We start from the raw sequence: 20,755 nt of genomic DNA, 5'->3' as shown, positions 1-20,755 counted from the left end.
CCTTATGACCCCTTTCATTTCTGATTTTATTGATTTGACTCTTCTGCCTTTTCTTCTTAGTCTAGCTTTTTCTGAAAAAAATCACTCAGTTTTATTGATTTCTTCTTATTGTTTTTCTATTCTCTATTTGATTTACTTCTGTTCTAATCGTTATTACTTACTTCTGCTAAAAAAGAAATAAAAGGTATCCAAGTTGGAAAGAAGAAAAGTAAAATTACTTCCATTTGCAGATGACATAATCCTATATATAGAAAACCTCAAAGATTCCACACAAAAAAACTGTTAGAACTAATAAATCAATTCAGGAAAGTTGCAGGATACAAAACAATCCCATTTATGGTAGCATTAAAAAACATTTAAGAGTAAATTTAACCAAGGAGATGAAAGACCTGCACATGGAAAACTATAAAACATTGAGGAGAGTAGATACAAATAAATGGAATGATAGTCCATTCTCATGAAATGGAAGAACTATTAGGTTGGTGCAAAAGTAATTGTAGGTTTTGCCATTTCTTTTGGTTACAATAAAAACCACAAATAGTTTTGCACTAACCTGATAATATTGTTAAAATGCCCATGCTACCTAAAGCAATATACAAATTCAATACACTCTCTATCAAAATTGCCATGGCATTCCTCCCAGCAATAGGAAAAGTAATCCTAAAATTTGTATGGAATCACAAAGACACTGAATAGCCAAAGGAATTCTGAGGAAGAAAAATAAAGTTGGAGGGATCACACTTCCTTATTTAAAATTATATTACAAAGCTATAGTAATCAAAACAGTATGGTAGTGTCATAAACAAACACATAGAAAACAGTGGAACAAAATAGAGAGCCCAAAATAAATCCACACATATATGGTCAACTAATTGTAGATAAGAGCACCAAGAAAACTCAGTGGGGGAAAAGACAGTCTCTTCAACAGACGGTGCTGGGAAAACTGGGTTTCCACAAGGAAAAAAATGAAATTGGACTGTTATCTTACACCATACACAAAACTCAACTCAAAATGGATAAAAAGACCTAAATGACAAAGGAACCAAAATACACATTACAGAAAGGACAGGCACTTCAATAATTAATGCTGGGAAAACTTGATATGTCTATGTATAAGAACAAAATTAGACTCCTATCTCTCACCATATACACAAACCAACTCAAAATGGATTAAATACTTAAATCTAAGACCTAAAACTATAAAACTACTAAAAGAAAACATTGGGGGAACATTTTAGACTGTTGGTCTAGTCAAAGATTTTTTTAAGACCTCAAAAGCATAGGCAGCAAAAGTAAAAATAGACAAATAAGATTACATCAAGATAAAAACCTTTTGCACAACAAAGGAAACCATCAACAAAGTGAGGATACAACCTGAATAATGGAAAAAATATTTGGAAACTGTTCATCTGACAAGGGATTAATAACCAGAATATATAGGTGATATGGTTTGGCTGTGTCCCCACCCAAATCTCAACTTGAATTGCATCTCCCAGAATTCCCACGTGTTATGGCAGGGACCCAGGGAGAGGTGATTGAATCATGGGAGCTGGTCTCTCCAGTGCTATTCTTGTGATAGTGAATAAGTCTCACGAGATCTGATGGGTTTATCAAAGGTTGCTTCTTCCTCATTTTCTCTTGTTGCCAACATATAAGAAGTGCCTTTCACCTCCCACCATGAGGCTTCCCCAGCCATGTGGAACTGTAAATCCAATTAATCCTCTTTTTGTTCCCAGTTTCGGTTATGTCTTTATCAGTAGCATGAAAACGAACTAATACAATGGGTAATTCAAACAACTCATAGCAAAAAAAACCAAATAATCCAATTTTAAAATGGGTAAAAGATCTGAATAGACATTTCTCAAAAGAAGACAAACAAATGACCAATGGATATAGAGAAAATACCCAATCACTAGGAAAATGCAAATCAAAATTACAATGAGATATCATCTCACTCCAGTTAAAATGGCTATTATAAAAAAGACAAAAATAACAAATGCTGGTAAGAATGCAGAGTAAGGGGAATACTGGTACAGTGTTGCTGGGAAGGTAAATTTGTACAGCCACTATAGAAAAGTTCCTCAAAAAACTAAAAATAGAACTTCCATATGACTCAGAAATTCCACTGCAGGGTATATATCCAAGAGAAAGGAAATAAGTATACTTAAGAGATATGTGCACTCCTAGGTTTATCGTGGTACAATTCACAATAACCAAGACATGGAATCAACTTCAGTGTCCATCAATGGATAAATGGATAAAGAAAATGTGGTACATGTATACAATGAAATATTATTCAGCCATAAAAATATATTAAATCTTATCATTTGCAGCAACATAGATGGAACTGGAGGTCATTACCTCAAGTGAAATAAGCCAGGCACAGAAAGACAAGTGCTGCATGTTCTCATTCATTTAAGAGAGAATACTGCATGTTCCCATGCCCATTTAATGGGAGCTTAAAAAGTGAATCTCGTGGAAGCAGAGAGTAGAACTGTAATTACCAGAGGCCAGAAAAGGTAGGGGGGCAATGAAGCGAAATTGTTTTAAGGGTACAAAAATACAGTTAGATAGAAGGAATAAGTTACAGTATTCAATAGGACAGTATAGAAACTGTAGTTAACAATAATTTATTGTATATTTCAAAATAGCTGGAAGAATCGCAGTGCTCCTAACATAAAGACAACATAATGTTTGGTGACAGATATCCCAGTTACCCTGATTTAATTATTACACATTGTATACAGGTATCAAAATCACATGTACCCCCAAAATATGTACAACTATTATGTATCAATTTAAAAAGAAATAAAAAAACAAAGACATAGTAGGATGAAAGTGAAGGATGGAAAGTGATGTATAATGCAAACATTAATGAAATCAAAGCAGGGGCTGGGCGCAATGGCTCACGCCTGTAATCCCAACAATTTGGGAGGCCAAGGCGAATGGATCACTTGAGATCAGGAGCTCAAGAGCAGCCTGGCCAACATGGAGAAACCCCTTTTCTACTAAAATCAAAAAAAAAATCAGCCGGGCGTCGTGGTAATCCCAGCTACTTGGGAGGCTGAGGCCGGAGAATCGCTTGAACCTGGGAGGTGGAGGTTGCAGTGAGCCACTGCACTCCAGCATGGACGACAGAATAAGACTCCGTCTCAAAACAAAAATGAAAGCAGGAGTATTGATGTTAATATCAAATAAAGTAGAATTGAGAGCAAAGGAAATTACTGGAGACAGAGAGACACTACGTAATGATAAAAGGTCAATCACAGAGATTTACAACGATTTACAAGAAACTACAATCCTAAATGTGTATGCATCGAACAAAAGAGCCTCAAAATATATGAAGGAAAAGCTGATAGAGCAGAAAGGTGAAATAGACACATTTAAATTTATACTAGGGGACTTCAACAGTGCACTCCCAGCAACTGATAAAGCTACTAAACAGTATATCTGGAAAGATATAAAAGAAATGAGCAATGCAATCAACCAATATGATATAATTGATACATATATATAGAAAGAGCACTCCAACTAACAACAGCAGAAAACACATTTTTTCAAGCACCAGTGGAACATTCAATAGGATACACTATGGGGAAAACTTCAACAACATTAAAACAATTGACATCATACAGAGTATGTTCTCTATCCATAAAGAAATGAAATTAGTAATCAATAACAGAAAAACAACAGAAAATCTACAGATGCTTGTGAATTAAACAACATATTTCTACATAATTCATGAACCAAAGAAGTTTCTAAGAAAATTTTAAAAATACATAGAACAGAATGAGAATAAAAACAAAAAATATCAACATGTGTGGAATACTATAAAGCAAAGATGAAATGGAAATTTAGAGTACTATATGCTTACATTAGAAAGAGGAAAGATCTAAAATCAATGATCTAAGTTTCTATTCCAAGAAACTAGAAAAAGAAGATCAAAGTGAACCTAAAACATGCAGAAGGAAAGAAATAATAAAGACGGGAATAGAAAATGATAATATTGAAAACAGGAAAATTATACAGAACATCAATGCAACAAAAGCTGGTTCTTTGAAAATATCAATAAAATTGATCAAACTTCAGTAAAGCTGACAAAAATAAAAACAGAAAAGATATAAATGACCAATAGCAAGAATGAAATAGGACTATTACTACAGACCCTTCAAGCATTAAAAAGATAATAAGGAACATGACAAATAACTCAATGCTTATAAAAGCTACAACTTAGAAGAAATGAACCAATTCCTTAAATACTATAAGATACCAAAATTCAATTGAGATGAAAGAAGTATATAACTATTAAATAAAATAATTTGTAATTTCAATGCTCCATAAAAAGAAACCTACAGGTCCAGGCGGCTTCACATGAGAATACAACCAAGTATTTAAACAATTAGTATTGATTTCACACAATATAAGATACAGATAATATAAGAATAGAAAACACTTCCAAACTAATTTAATGAGCCAAGTATTTTCCTTTAAGTTAAGGAATAAGACAAGGATGACCACTGCAGCCATTTCTGCTCAACATAGTATTAAAGTCCTATCCAGAACAATCAGGAAAAGGAAAAGGAAAAGAAAAAGTAAAAAGCATCCATACTGGAAATAAAGAAGTAAAATTATCTCTGTTTACAGATGACATGATCTTTCTTATATGCTGAAAACTCTAAAGATTCCACACACAAAAACTGTTAGCACTAATAAACAAATCTAGGAAACTTGTAGGATACTAAAATCAACACACAAAAATAAATTGTATTTTATACAGTAACAATGAACAATTCAAAAAGAAAATTAAGAAAACAATTCCATTTTCAATACAATGAAAAAGAATACAATACTTAGGAATAAACCCAACCAAGGTAGCAAAAGACTTATACACTGAAAACCATTGTATATATATATAATATATTATATATAATATATTGTATATATAATAATATATTATATATAATATATTGTATATATAATATATTATATATAATATATTATATATACAATATATTATATATAATATATTATATATAATATATTGTATATATAATATATTATATATAATATATTATATATATAATATATTATATATAATATATTATATATAATATATATATATATATATATATATACCCTCTCCTCCAAGGAGAGGGTATGTAATTGACTAAGAATAGGTTGCATGCCTGTCCCTTGGCAATATTGGAACCAGAGAGGAATAATCTGATTTACTCCTTGTCAATAGGGGGAGGAAAACATCTAGACATGTCATTCCATGAAGACTACATATTGGTTTTCTATTAATGCATAGCAAACAGCCACAGACTGAGTGGCTAAAACAACATCCATTTATTATCTCCAAGTTATTATAGGACAGAAGATGTGGCATGCCTTGGCTAGGTTCTCTGTTCAAGCAAGATGGAAATCAAGGTGTCAGCAGGGCTGCCTTTCTTTCTGATGCCTTCCAGTCTCATTCAGATTATTGGCAGAACTCTTGTACTTGCAGCTATAGTTCTGAGGTCCTCATTTCTTTACTGGCTATCAGCTGGAGGCCTCATTAAGCCCATAGAGGCCACTCATATTCTTTGCCATGTAGCATCTCCATCTTCAAACCTAGGAATGGAGAATTTCCATGCATAAATCCCTCTCAATCTTCAAATCTCTCTTCCCAAGATGAGTGCAGTACCCTCTAAAGTCTTACTTGAGTAGGTCAGGCCCACCTGATTTTAAGGTCAACTGATTTTGGATGTTAATTACATGCACAAAATCCTTTCACAACAGCATCTAGATTAGTGTTTTACTGAATTACTGCCAAAAATTCTACATACACCAGAGGGTGGGGATCTTGTGGGCCATCCTAAAATCCCATTTACTACAATTGGAAACTGTATTATCCTAAAAGGAAAATGGGTGCAATCAGGATACCAACAAGATAAATATTCACCACAGTTCATTTGGCTAACATATACACATATTTTTTTGTCATCCCACACTGAAATTTCACAACAGTGAATGAGGCATTCTGTAGGATCACAGGTGGTGATAAGACAGAAATATTGTGTGTAGGGAAGGCAAATCCATACCTAGAATATTCACTTATTGCCAACAAATCATAAAGCCAACAAACCCCTCCATGATGTAATGGGCCCAATGTAATTAATTTACTGCCAGGTACTGGGCTGGTTCTCTTTGGATTGGTACATATCAGAAACTCAGGATAGTTTTGGAAATTTGCACACTCAGCAGTAGGGGTAGTCATATCAGCCGTTGTGAGAGCCTTTTATTGAGGCCATACCTAGCCTCTGTTCATGCCAGCATAACACTTTGTATAGGTGCCCATCGAGCAAGCACAGGAATAGCTGAGAAGAGTCTTCCTGACCTCCAGTGAGTAGGTAATACTGCTCACCTGATTACTAAGAGCTTATTGGTGAGAATTCACATTTAACACTAAGTCTCATGCTTTGGATCAATCCCAAGAAGTCCACATACCACTTCCCTAGACCTCTTTTTTGGATATTTTCCCACATGTCCTTATTCAAAATCCCTGCTAAATTAGGATGAACAATTATCCCTGGATTTGAATCTGCACGCAACAGCTTATGAGACTTTTGGTTTTCTTGATTTGGAAAGGAGTGAATGCACTTTTGTTTGTATGAAGAATAACTGCATCACGTTGCACAGTGACCTTTTCCCAAAGGATGCAATGTCAAGAAGTGTGTGTAGTACCATGGAATACTATGCAGCCATAAAAAAGGATGAGTTCATGTCCTTTGCAGGGACATGGATGAAGCTGGAAACCATCATTCTCAGCAAACTATCACACGGACAGAAAACCAAACACTGCATGTTCTCACTCATAGGTAGGAGTTAAACAACGAGAACACATGGACATAGGGCGGGGAACATCACACACCGGGGCCTGTCAGGGGGTGGGGGGCTGAGGGAGTGAGAGCATAAGGATAAATACCTAACGTAAATGACGAGTTGATGGGTGCAGCAAACCAACATGGCATATGTATACCTATGTAAGAAACCTGGACATTGTGTACATGTACCCTAGAACTTAAAGTATAATTTTTAAAAATTCCTATAGAAATTAATTAAAAATAATAATAATAATTAAAAGGAAGTGAGCATTTGGTGATAAAAAAAGAAGTGTGTGTAGTACATGCTAGTCAGATGAACTTCAGTGAATATTTGTAAAAATAAAAGTACTTTTTAAATTTAAATTTTTACTCTGATATAATTGAAGACTTACAAAAAAAGTTGCAAAACTAGTTAAAAAAACTTCCTGTCTACACTTAACCTAGATTCTTCAATGTTAACATTTTATCACATTTGTTTTATCCTCTCTGTCTTTTGTCTCTCCTTCTCTCTATGTATGTGCACACGCACACACACTTTCAAAAATATTTGGAGACTAAATTACAAAGACACTCTCTTACAGAAAAAAATAATATAATCGAAATAAGGCCACTAACATTAATATAATATTTTTGTCTAATCTAAATCTAAAGATTTGTTCTGATTTTGCCAATTGTGCAAATTACACAAGAATTTCATGAGCAGGGAAGGGACAGAATCAAACCTATTCTGGGGTGTGGACAGAGCAGAATGGCCTACTGAAGCCTGGAGTAAGGTGCAGTCCACAGAGCTTCCACAGTCATTAGGCCTCCTCTGTCAGCCCCAAACCCCAAAGATGCACCCTCCTCCTTCTTCAGGTTCCCAAAAACTCCCACGTGATCTTCCACACTCCTGGTGTTGCCACAACCACATTGTCCTCCAGATAAACTTTGCCTGGCACTGATCACCCAAGGCAGTGGCCCCAGGGCTCTTCCTCCTCTTCAGCACCTAACATGGCTTGGAGGATCCACAGAGCTACATCAATATTACGTAGATGCGACTGATGTCCTTCGGACCTCAAGAGCTGTGGGCAGCCGTAGAGTTCATCTCTCATCTCCATCCCCATTTACAAATGAGCAACTGAAGCTCAGAGAACTAAGACTGTTAGGGGCAGAGGTAACAGGATGCCCTGTTGGCTGCCTCTTAGGCCTGGTGTCTTCCCCACACATCACACGGCTGTCTAAATTCCCCAGGCAAGTCATGATCTGTACACAGTATGAAGCTGGGAGTGTGGCTGGTGATGGGGGGAGGTGATACCTCATGGAAGACCTGTGCCTACCTTGGGGACTTATGGAAAGACGGATTGTTCTTTTCCAAGGCTGCAAGGTGGAGTCCATCCACCTGAATGTGGAGGCCGTGAACACACACCGGGAGAAGCCTGAGGTAGGTGGGGGACTCCGTGGCCCAAGCTGGCTGTGGACACAGCACACGGTGGAAGCACCTTCTCCACAGAAAGGCTGCCCCAACCCCACTGAGCCTGGGTGTTTTTCACCAAAAGGTGGAAAAAACAGCACCCAGAAATGCAGGAACTACAGCCCAGACCTGAGGCAACATGGAGATGCAGGGCTGGTGCAATCCCTGCCAAAAAGGCCTCAGGCTGAGGTTTCCCCCAGGCCTACCTGAGGGTCAGGATCCAGGCCTGGCTGAAAGAGGGGAGCCTGGCAATGAGGACAACAGGCAGGGGAGGCATTGGGGCCCGGCACTACTGTCTCCTTCCTATTAATCCTGGGCTCTCTCCTCAGAATGTGGACATCACTCAGGAACCTAAGGAAGCAGTGGACACCATCCCTACCCACTACCAAACCCTTCCTAGGAGGCCAAATTGCCTTTGCTCTTTTTTCTGCCCCAGGAGCTCCTGTCTCTGCCCTTGTCCACATGTGCAGATACCACCAAGCACCCAAGGAAGTTACGGCCTAGGCCTAAGGCCTAATTTTGTCCTCAGTGGGAGAGCCTTGCTTCCAGCATAGAACTCGGCAGCTCAAGCCAAGTTCCTGCTCACAGTCACAGTCAAAGGCTGTGCATGGAGCTTTGTCTTACTTTGTCATTCTTGTTCTTGAGGTAACAAAGTCTTCTCTTTCTCCCTGCAGGAGAGAAGAGGCCGTTGTGAGGCCTCCTTCACTGTCCATAAGATCCTGTCTCGATGAGGCAGCCCCGGTCCTGTGCAAGTGGGAAGATTGTGAGGGCCTCCTAGAGGCACAGGATCCTGGGCAGCATTTCCAGAGACGGGGAGGAGTGCCTGTGAGCCCATCCCTTTATGAGCAACGTGACTAGGGGTGCATCTTCCTTCTCACAGAGGAGACTCTGGCATCTCACTCATAGTGTTCTCTACTCCTACTCCTGTTGCCCTCCTGGAGTTATTTCACTTTCCACATGGGTTGTATAACCAACACCCTAGAATCAGAGGCCATGGACCCCTTATCTCCAGAATAGTCACCTTCTGTCCCCTTCAACTACCTACTCTCTGGACCTTATCATCACCTGGAGCTCCACCTCCTCTGTGTTCTTAAGTGCAACTGTCTGAGCACCAATACCCTCTCACTATGCGACTTCTCGCAATGTCACTCCAGGACACCTAGCAGCATATCTATCACATGAGAGTCACTTAAGTGATATTTATTGAATAAACTATACTAGTTCTTGGGTCCCGTGTTCATTGATCCTGCCTTTGTATCCCAATCCAGTAGCTGGATCTTCCCACATTTCCACCTGCTGAAAGCTGATCTACCCTTCAAACTAGAGCCAAGGTCCTGTCTCTCCCACATAAACATGTTGCTCACTCCCCAAATATAGGGGAAAAAAGAAGCAGACAGCACATCTAACTCACTGTGCAATTTCAATGTTTATTTCTGATACCAAAACTTGACAGCACACAAGGGGAAAAAAAGCAGTAGACAAGGAACAGCAAATAAATTTATCTTGCATGCCACTTTCAGTCAACAGGATGTGGCTCTCTAGATAGCTGTGTTTAGAAGGAATCTGAGGCTTCAGCCTCACACAGGGGAAAGACTACTGCGATTGATAGCAATATCTGTGAACATAAGAAAGAAGAAGTAAAAAAATCAATGATATATATCAAATAATAAGGAATATACATACCAAAGAGTGCTGCCCCATACTTTCCTCATCTCCCTACAATGAGTTTCCTAATACTCCTAGCTCATGCACATAAATATAACCCCATGGACCCTATATCCCCCAGAGACCCTAACTGCCCAATCCAAAGTGATGTACCTACCCAACATCTCACTCAACCCAGAAGAAACCAATGGCACCGAAGTTGGCAGCGAAGTTGGCACTAGCTGTACCACCAGGACCAATAATGGGACCAGCAAAGGTCTGAGGGAATCTGGAGCGGGCATTCTGGTGGTATCTGGCCCAGAAGGTAAATGGAATTCTGGACCAAGGATCTCCAAAATCTCCTTCCTCATCCCAGGTCAGCAGCTCAAACTCAATGTCATCCCAGCTCCAGGGCCCAGACACAGCCTCATCTCCAATTCCCATGCGGGTTCTTGCTTCAGCCCGGGCTTCAGCCTCAGCTGCAGCAGCATCCAGAGCATCCAAGGCCTCATCTGCAGCCTCCATGAACTGTGCAGTCCAGTCACGAGGGTCCCTTTTCTGAACCTGAGATGAGGAATAGAAAACAAAACAAAATCCATTTACAATAGCCAAGATATGGAATCAACCTACGTGTCCATCAATGGATGAACGGATAAGGAAAATGTGATACACACACACACAATGGAATACTATTCAGCCTTTAAAAAGAAGGAAATTCTGCCATTTGCAACAACATGGATGATGCCGGATGACATTATGCTAAGTGAAATAAGCCAGACACAGAAGACAAATACTGCATGACCTCACTTATACATGGAATCTAAAAACGTCTAACTCATAGAAGCAGAGAGTAGAATGGTAGTTTCCAGGGCCAGGGGTCAGGAGGGATGGGGAGATATTGGTTAAAAGGTACAAAATTTCAGTTAGATAGGAAGAATATGTTCTGGAGATCGACCGCATAGCATGATGACTATAGTTAATAATGTGTTGTTTATTTTTAATTGCTAAAAGAGTACATTTTAAATGTTCTCATCACAAAAAAAAATGTCAAGTATATGAGGCTATGGAGAGTTAACTAGCTTGATGTAATCATTCTGCAATGTACATGTGTTATCAAAACATCATACTGTACCCCATAAATATATATACTTTTTATTAGTCAGTTAAAAATAAATGAATGGGCCGGGTACGGTGGCTCACGCCTGTAATCCCAACACTTCGGGAGGCTCAGGCAGGCAGATCACTTGAGGTCAGGAGTTCAAGACCAGCCTGGCTAACATGGCCAAACCCTGCCTCTAATAGAAAAATAAAAATTTAGCCAGGCATGGTGGTGGCACGTGCCTGTAATCCCAGATACTTGGGAGGCTGAGGCACAAGAATCGCTTGAACCTGGGAGGCAGAGGTTGCAGTGAGCCAAGATTGCGCCACTGCACTCTAGCCTGGGCAACACAGCAAAACTCCATCTCAGGAGAAAATAAATAAATAAATAAATAAATAAATAAATAAATAAAACAAAACAAAATACTTAAAAATTACATTGTACACTATAAATATATACAATTTTTGTCAATCACAATTTAGTAAAGTTGGGAAAAAATAAAAATACTTTAAAAACCTAAAAAAAAAACCTAAAACAAACTCATAATTGTATTAGCTAATATATTAACATATGTTAGCACCTAATACATTTAAGTTTACCTAACAGCAACAACAAATACCACCAGCAATGCGGCACCTACCACGTGCCATACCTAGGATCTGAATCCTACCCTGGGCCTTTCCCAGTCAGCGATACTTCATCCCTTGACCTATCAATGCTGGAACAGTTCCTCCATTACCTCTGCAATGAATCTCAGCACTTTCATCTTGCTAGTCTCATGGTAGGAACGGAGGCCCCAGAGGAACTCATACTCCGGGGGGTTGCTGTTGGGCACTCGTCTGTAATCCAGGTATCTGAAAGAGCAAAACAGTCTTTGTGTCTACCTACCCAGGCAGAATGGTAGTCCACTAACGAAAAATAATCTTACATTTTTTAACAACAGATTTCAGATAGCAACTCCCCCTCGGGCTCATTCCTGAACACCATCAGGGTATTTACCCCTTAATCATCAAGGCTTGAATTCCTGCACTAGAACACTAAGCACTCACTTAGAGATGAAGGCGAGGCTTGTGTAGGGTCACAGAAAGGACAACATTTCCTTTCACTCCTTCTGCCTCAGCCCTAGCTCCAGATTCTTGTAATCTTGTCAGTGAGCCACAGAGGTCCATTGAAATGATTACAATGCAGTGCAAAAGTGTCAGCCTGGCCCAGCCTTGGGAATGTCTACTGTGGGGATGGTGGATGGGCTTCACTTGCAAAACAACTACTTAGAAAAGTAGAAAAATTAGAAAAATTCTGGCCGGGTGTGGTGGCTCACACCTGTAATCCCAGCACTTTGGGAGGCAGAGGTGGGCGGATTGCTTGAGGTCAGGAGTTTGAGACCAGCCTGGCCAACGTGGTGAAGCCCCATCTCTACTAAAAATACAAAAACAGTCGGGCATGGTGGCACGCACCTGAAGTCCCAGTTACTCTGGAGGCTGAGGCACAAGAATTGCTTGAACCTGGGAGGTGGAAGTTCAAGCGAGCCAAGATTGCACCACTGCACTCCAACATGGGCAATAGAGTGAGACTCAGTCTCGAAAAAAACAAACAAAAGAATTCACCCGGTACAGTGGCTCACGCCTGTAATCCCAGCACTTCTGGAGGCCAAGGCAGGCTGATCACCTGAAGAGGTGAGTTTGAGAACAGCCTAACATGGAGAAACACCGTCTCTACTAAGAAGACAAAATTAGCTGGGCGTGGGGGCACATGCCTGTAATCCCAGCTACTCAAGAGGCTGAGGCAGGAGAATCGCTTGAACCCAGGAGGCAGAGGTTGCGGTGAGCCGAGATCACGCCATTGCACTCCAGCCTGGGCAACAAGAGCAAAACTCCATCTCAAAAAATAAAAAAATAAAAAATAAATTAAAAATAATTTAACCATGAGGACTATATGCAATAAATACTCCTGAGGACATAAGTGTTTCTGTACACACAGAAACACATATGCACAGGTATAGTGTAAGAAACGAGCTTGAGAAGGGCTTTCTTTTATTTTTTTTGAGACAGGGTCTTTCTCTGTTGCCCAGGTTGGAGTGCAGTGGCATGATCACAGCTCACTGCAGCCTCAACTTCCTGGGCTCAGATGATTCTCCCCTACCTCAGCCTCCCAAGTAGCTGGGACTACAGGTGCATGTCACCACGTCTGGCTAATTTTTGTATTTTTTGTAGAGGTGGGGTTTCGTTATGTTGCCTAGGCTGGTCTTGAACTCCTGGGCTCAAGCGATCTGCCCACCTGAGCCTCCCAAAGTGCTGGGATTACAGGCGTGAGCCATTGTATCCAGCCAGGAAGGGCTTTCTAAAGCTGACCAGCACACAGGCAGAATCATAAGCAGCAGGAAAAGCCCCTTAGGCATCACTTACTTCTGCTTTACAAACTCATAGGTGAGAAGTTTCCTTAGATCTCCAAGGAGGGGATGTCTCACCCTGAAGGTAAAAAAAGGAAACCCACAATCAGAGGCTATTACCACGCCCAAAGAGCTTTCCAGAACAGAGGTCAGAGATGAGAAAAGAGGCAGAGAGTTCAGAACTGTTTCCCCATCCACCCAGGTCACATCTTTGGGCTCTGAACATCCCCAAACCAAACCCTCCAGAACCCCAGGTTAATGCAATCCTGGGACCATCCACTGCTGCCAAAGGATGGTACAAACAGGCAAGAGATGAGAGAGCCCAATCATACCCAGGACGCAGTCCCATCTTGCGTAGTGCCTCCCAGAGGACAGCTGCAATGGGAGGCAAGGGGAGACAAGGGATGGAAAATAAGCATGGAAATCAGGCTGTGGCCAACCCCCAGCTGCAGGTCCAGCCACTCACCCTCACTGGCACGGTTGCCATTCATGAAGATGACACCCAGAATCACCAAGAGGAGACCGAGCTTGGGTGTGTCTTTGGTCCTAAGGGAATATAGAAAGAATATATTTTCAGCAGCCATTTGCATGAGAGACTCCAACCAGCTTGCCCATCTAGCCTCCGCAATATTCCTCAGCTAGGGGAGAATTATATCCCAGCTCTGCCCATGACCTGCTATGTGACCCTGAACCCTGGACCCTGATCTACGTGAAACTCCTAGGAAAAAAGCACCACTGAGAAAGACCATGTTCCACCTTCTTTCCCATCTTACGTTCCCAGTATGCCAGCCAGGGACTCGGGGGTACTGATGAGAATATACAGGTGTTCTTCTTTGTCAATTTCTTTCAGCTGAATCCCAAATTTCTACAGGGGCAAGAAAACAGACTATGAAATTACAACATCTAGCATAAGCTACCCATAGGCAGACACTCATCTCCCTGAGACTTGCCCTAAACTCCCAGTAGGAACCCCATGAATCTTTGAAATCAAGACTTTCCCCATTATTCCTGTACCCCAGGGCTGCCTTCTCACCTTCTCTAGGACAAAGCATGCACGTTCAATGATTTCTGGATAAACATCAGTGTATTCACGGATGATATCTCTCAGCATTTCTGTAGGAGAGAGGAGGGAGCCATCTGAGCCGAGCAGGGGCCACAGAGCAGCAGTCCCTTTGCCAGCCCTGCTGGGGGTAGCACAGTCAAGGTCCTCAAGGGTGGAAAGAGCCAACCATGGAAAGGAGGGGATAGAAGGGGAAAGGTCATACAAGCAGAAGAATGCCGACAGAGCATGGAGTGAAGGGAAGGGCAGAGCTTGGGGAGGGGACACTGGATGCCTACCTGAGCGCTTGATGGGCACCTTTGTGTAGTCCTTAAGCATCAAGTACTTGACCAACTTATTTGCCTGGGAGGGAAAAAGGAAATCATTAAACTTTTAAGACATTTACAAAAAAAAACTTGGTTGAATTATAGACGAGAGGGTGACAAAGAAAAGAGCAAGAGAGGGGAAAAGTGACTGGGGAGTTACAGCTCTTACTCTTTCCTGAAGAAGGGCCACATCTCGGGGCTGTGCAGCACCCGGGTTCTGTGAGGCACGCGAGTTGGGGGAAGGGCGCAGGTTAGGCGAGGGGCGCAGGTTCTGCCAGTCAGGTGGAATTGGCCAATCAGCGGGGATCCAGTCAGGTGGTAGTGGCCAGTCAGTGGGAAGTGGCCAATCGGGTGGCAGTGGCCAGTCGGGTGGTAGTGGCCAGTCAGGAGGACCTTGCCAGTCTGGAGGACCCTGCCAGCCCGGTGGGGTCTGCCATCCAGGTGGGGTCTGCCATCCAGGTGGATTCTGCCAGGCCAGTGGATTCGGCCAGACAACAGGGCCGGGCCAGACAATGGGGTTTGGCCAGATCACTGGGTTCTGCCAGATTACTGGGTTTGGCCAAATCACTGGGTTCTGCCAAGCGACTGGGTTCTGCCAGGCTGGTGGGGTCTGCCTAGCTGGAGGGCTCTGACGTGCTGGTGGGGTCTGCCTGGCTGTCTGGTTTTGCCAGCCTGAGGGGTTCTGCCAAGCCAATGGCGTCTGCCAGAGCACATTGGGGGGTGCGCCAGGTGGGTTCTGAGTGGTCACTGGAACTGGTGCAGACCTCCAGGTTCCTGCAGCCAGTGGGGCCCGCCTCTGATCCCCACTGCTGTTCTCTTCAACATTCAAGTTATTAATCTGCATCATCAGAGAAAAGAAAAGTTCAGAATCATCAGTGGGTTCTGTGTCCTCACCTTATCTATTCCAGGAATGCCCTCTAAACCCTCACCTGTAGTGACAGCCTGACCCACTAGCCATTGGTCACCCTGAGTCCTGGGTTTGTCTTTCACTGTCTTCCAGGCAGGAGTTTCATCTCCGAGCCAGGCCAGGAGCAACCCAAAGATGGGGCCTGAGGCTTCTCCTCTTCCTATGTCCACCACTGGTTCTGCCTGTACCACCCTGAACAAATCACTCAAGTCACTTCACCTCTGTGGCACTTAATTTCCCTCTCTGTAAAATTGGGACTATGATCCCTACCTGGTAGGAGGTGCCTTTAAGATTTGATGAAACAACCTGTGTGAATGTGCCTAGCTCAAGGCTTAACACATGGCGGTTACTAACAAAATGTAAACTGAATTACATACAGGTTGTATATATTATTTGTGTCCATGTATTATCTCCCCATCAGTTTATGAACATCCGGAGGACAGGAATAAACATTCTCTTCAAATGCCCTATAGCCTAGCTGAATACAGTTACATACATTGTTTTGTTTAGAACAAATGAACACCCTCAGAGAAGAAAGGAGAGAGCCCCAAAGCAAAATGAAGTTAGCAGGGATCTCACCTTGCGGGTCCTCTTGCCCCGAATTATTGTCCGGGACTCCAGATTCTGAGCCTGGGAACCATCTGCTGATGTCTGTGCAGTTGCACCGTCAGGTTCAGAGATACCTGGGTCGGTCTCTATGTCAGCCTGGGAAGTGGCCATTTTGGCCTGATTTACATTCTGGGTCTGGGTATCAGCTGCTGGGGCCTTAGTGGTATCATTCCAAGCCTTGAAGGGGGTCTTAGGCCTGCTGTTGGCCAGGTCATTGGCATTGAGAGACTGAGAGAAATTGTAGGTGGCATTTGGGCCCACTTTAGTAGTGGCATTCTGGGCCTTGAAGGCCATCTCAGACTTGTTAGCAGCTAACTCACCAGTGGTTGCTGCCTGGGAAAAATCATAGGCAGCATTTGGACCCTTTGGGGTAGCATTTTGGGACTTAAAGGCTGCCTTGGGCTGCGTGTTGGGCACATCCTTGGCATTATGAGCCTGAGAGAAATCATAGACACCATTTGGGCCTTTTGTGGTGGCATTCTGGACTTTAAAGGCTGACTTAGGCCTAGCAGCAGCTGCTGAAACCTGAATGTCAGCCATCTCATTGGCAGTTGGGGGCTGTGAACTCTGGGGACTAGCAGCTGCGGTGGCCTGGTTAGTAGGTGGAGCCTCTGAGATCTGGATGGCCTCCATCAAGGTCTGCATAAGCAAGGCGCTGTCTTCTACGGAGGCCTCAGCCTGCAAACACAGGGGGGAAAAAATTAAATCTCTGGGCCTCTGAGGCAGGAGGTGGGGTGGGAATAGGGAGCCCGGGTGGCAGCGCAGCAGGGGAGCTGCAGGCGGGCGGTGGGTGCAAAAACAGGGGGGCTGAGGCAGAGATCTACGGGACCCGCGAGGGGCGATGGGGGGCGGGGCGGGTACTAAACATGTGGCAGGGGTGAAGTAGGGCAGGGGCAAAATGAGGGGTGGGGCGGTATGCGGAAAGTGGGCACGAACAGGAGCCGGGGACGCTCCAAGAGGCGTGCAGTAGCAGCTCAGGACGGCAGGCGGATCGCGGAGTTGAGAATAAGGGGGGTCGCACAGAGTGGGGAATGCAGAGAGAGGGAGGGTGGAGGCAGGAGGCTGGGGGAGGGGGTGACAGACTGCTCTACAAGCGTCAGGACTCTGGAAAAAAAAAAAAATGTTCCTTACCCACCCCGCATTCTCTGGGCAGATTGCCCTGACTACTAACAGGGTCTCCCCTCTCTCTGAGCAGGGACTGATGGCTGAAAAGAGACGCCCCTCCCCCGCTTCGATAAACGATGGGAATTCAAAAAGCCCACGGAGTCTGGTCACTAAATAGGGCCAAACCGGATCCCGGCGTTTGGGAGACCAAAGAGGCCCGCGGGGAGGGGTGACTGTCGGCTGGGGAAATGGTGGGGTGGGGAGTGGAGATCTCACCTGGAAGCCGAGGAGGCCCGCACCACAGTCCATTTTCTGAGCCATGGCTCCGGTCCCTCTGGCAAGAGCGGAGCCTGGGGGCTGTGGGAGAGGGGCAGGGCGTTATACTACAGAGGACAAATACGAAGGACCGAATTGGGAGGGGGGTGACTTTGGTCTGACTGTGCGGGCGGATAAGGTGAATGTGAGGAGGAACGGATCGGGAGCGGGAAAAGTGAATGGGCGTCCAGATGGAGGTTCTGAACCCCGAGAAGCTACTGACAGGGCGAAGCATCAAATGGGGTTCGGGAAGCAGATGAGTTCTGAATTCGGAGGGGGGGTGCGGTTGGGTTGGGATTCGCATTTGGGAAGTTGCATGGAGGTTTTGAGTCAGGAGGAATCATCTAACAGTACAGATCGAGGTCAAGGAATCTGAGGATTTCGAACGATGGGAGGGATCGGACAGGGGTTTTGAATCAGGAAGGATCGGGAGGGGCATGTGAATTGGGGTTTGGGGGGTGGAAGGGGATTCAGAATCCAGGGTGAAGGGATCGGGATAAAAAAAATGGGGGCCCGCACCAGGGGGCAGATGCCCAGTCTGGGGGCTAAGTCTCACCTTGCCTCAGGCCCCAACCCCAACCCCCACGCTGCCTCCCTTCTTCACGACTCAGAGGATCGGGATTGCTGGGCTCGGCTCTCAGCAGCCGCACTCTCTCCTTGTCCAGGAGAAAATGCCAGCGCGGCAGCTTGGGCGACCCCGCCTCTTCGCCTAATATACCACCCACCGCCTCAGGACGTTATGCGCATGCGCAAACACTGAACAGCCAAAGTCAGTCCCGCCTGCTTTCCCAACAAAAGCTTCGTCCTGGAGACCATGATGCGCATGTGCCCTGGAAGGCGGTCCCGCCCCCTTTGCCAACACACCACCCCACCACCAACCAGGTCGACACTATACAACAGCACCTCCTCTTCCTCTACGCCCCCTCCCCCAACAGATGCGCTGTGCCTCTTGGTCCCACCCCTTGCCCCACACACCGGCCCCCTACCTTTTCCGCAATGCGTCTCTATTCCGTCCCTCCCCTATTCAAGGCCCCTCCTGTCAGGTCGGCTTGCATCTCCACCCCCTTGCCCAGCATGCTTAGGTCTCTGTGTGGGGTCTCTAACTGCAACAAGTGTTAGACCTCTGCTGAGGAAACGGAATGGCCTGAGAGGATACACTATTGGAGCTAACAAAGTAGTAGTAGTAAGTCTGTGGTTGCCACGTGACTCCATCATTTCTCCCCCACCCCCTGCCCGCCCCCACAAGCTCCCAGACGCAGAAAGAACGTTAGTTTCTTCCCTGTTCTTTCTGCAGCTCCGGTGATGGACTCATTTTGTGTGTGTTGGGGGAGGAAAGGAGGGAAGGGCACAGCTTGTACATCACAGCAGGATTTGTGCTGGGGCTTGTCTTCCTGTCACAGTAGCCCTGGGAGGTGGATGTCAGCATCCCCATTTTGCAGATCAAGAAGCTGAGGCACAGACACATTGCATGAACTAGACAAGGCCACAGAGCCAGGAAACAAAATGCAAAATTTGGGTCTGGGTCTTCCTGACTCCAAAGCCCACGTTCTGCTCATGCTGGCCTGGGGACTAAGGGTACTCCTCCCTCCTCCATTTGAGCCACAGACCACAGCACCCCATTTGTACCAAACAAGCAAAGTTTGTGTTCTAGGAGGCCCAAGCTCATGCTCTGCATGCAGGACACAAGCAGAGGCCCCCACCCTCCCCCTGGACATCTAGGTGTGGGAATTGCTCCTTGGGGTCCACTCTGTGCTCAGAACGTCAGGCCTCTTCCCTATCAGGGATACAATCACAAAGTCCCTGAGGCCTTCCTGGTGCCCACTGGAGCAGCCAGGACAATCAGACTTGTGTGTCTGAGCCATGGCAAGCCCTGGTTCCTTTCAGAGCTGGGGCCTGGGGCAGCTGTGGTTTTATGGAGAGAAACTGGGCTGGGCTTCAGAATTCCAGGGATGGAGTGCCCAGCCTGTCTGTCTCGAGCTGTGTGAGCCTGCTCAGGTCACTGAATTCTCTGGGCCTGGTTTCTCAATGTGCAAAGTGGAATGCACAGCAAGTGGGTCCTACCCAAGGACACACATGTTGCTATGCTTCCAGGATAACTGGAGAAACTCAAAAAGGCAGAAAATTAAATACAGATGTGAGGTGACTCAAATTAAACTGGAACATTTCCAAAATTCAAGACAGATCTTTGTGCAGTTCACATTTGTTCTGGCATCAACTCATGCCAGACGCCTGCACATGAAAGGAAGCTAATGCTAGGAAGGACTGCAGCATTTGGTCCCCAAGGGCCAACATCAGTTCTGCCTGGCTGGATGACTTTCCTCATCTGTTGCATAGCAACCTCCTCTGTCAGCTGCCTGTTTTTCCTCAGCACTTCCTCTGTAAAGTGTCTGCAGTGAGACGTGATCAGACTCAGGAAAGGAGGTCGGAAACACCATTTTCTATGCTATCTGTTTCCATATCTGTATCTTCGGTCATGACTTGGCCTATGAATTCTAGATCCATAGTAACTACCTACCTCACTTCTCCAAATGGATATCTCTCAGTATTCTCTAAATTAAGAGGTCCCAAACCGATTCCTTCATATGCCTCCTCCTTCCCAACAACACAGTGTTTCTCCTCTAGTTATGCCTTTCTTTCCCATTTAGAGTGTAAACCTCTTAGGGAGACAGATTTTTGTTTTATTCATTGTTGTTTCTCCAGTGCCTAGAACCATGCCTGGCACATTTTTATATCCTCAATAAATATTTGTTAAATGAATGAATCACACTCTCCATCCCATTGCTAAAGCAAGAAACCTGAGAGGCAATTTTTCCTGTGATCAATTCACTTATTTTTCCTCATTACACAAATAATGCACACTCATCATTATACATTCAAACACTGCCTAAATATTTTAGAAATCAAATGAACATCACTCTAAATCTCATCACCTTGGACAATTGCTTAGATTTGGTGCTACCTTTTCATACTTTACGCACATATATGTTGTTACATGAATGATGTGTTATAT

At 44.1% G+C, this 20,755-nt stretch overlaps 1 protein-coding gene across 5 annotated transcripts in view; it reads right to left on the bottom strand.

The window, feature by feature from the left end:
• Nucleotides 1-9,723: 9,723 nt before the first annotated feature.
• MAGED1 (MAGE family member D1) overlaps nt 9,724-20,755 on the bottom strand; it is a 99,439-nt gene continuing 88,407 nt past the window's right edge. For 2 of the 5 annotated variants that reach the window (XM_063635143.1, XM_063635144.1), the window contains 12 exons: nt 17,707-17,787; nt 16,297-17,004; nt 14,980-15,648; nt 14,784-14,847; nt 14,479-14,558; nt 14,219-14,310; nt 13,912-13,991; nt 13,778-13,820; nt 13,462-13,524; nt 11,799-11,913; nt 10,139-10,524; nt 9,724-9,931 (listed from right to left, as the gene is read on the bottom strand). In XM_063635143.1, the coding sequence (XP_063491213.1) occupies nt 10,147-10,524; nt 11,799-11,913; nt 13,462-13,524; nt 13,778-13,820; nt 13,912-13,991; nt 14,219-14,310; nt 14,479-14,558; nt 14,784-14,847; nt 14,980-15,648; nt 16,297-17,004; nt 17,707-17,751 (2,337 nt within the window). In that variant the 5' untranslated portion in view covers nt 17,752-17,787 and the 3' untranslated portion in view covers nt 9,724-9,931; nt 10,139-10,146. Of the gene's footprint in view, nt 9,932-10,138; nt 10,525-11,798; nt 11,914-13,461; nt 13,525-13,777; nt 13,821-13,911; nt 13,992-14,218; nt 14,311-14,478; nt 14,559-14,783; nt 14,848-14,979; nt 15,649-16,296; nt 17,005-17,262; nt 17,431-17,706; nt 17,790-18,301; nt 18,465-20,755 lie in introns of those variants that run through there. The other 3 variants (XM_055266994.2, XM_055266995.2, XM_055266996.1) reach the window with 3 other exon arrangements.

The sequence above is a fragment of the Symphalangus syndactylus genome, chromosome X (assembly GCF_028878055.3).
Source record: "Symphalangus syndactylus isolate Jambi chromosome X, NHGRI_mSymSyn1-v2.1_pri, whole genome shotgun sequence".
NCBI classification, from domain to species: domain Eukaryota; kingdom Metazoa; phylum Chordata; class Mammalia; order Primates; family Hylobatidae; genus Symphalangus; species Symphalangus syndactylus.
Note: the sequence above shows the minus strand (reverse complement) of the source record. Positions and strands in the feature narration are given on the sequence as shown.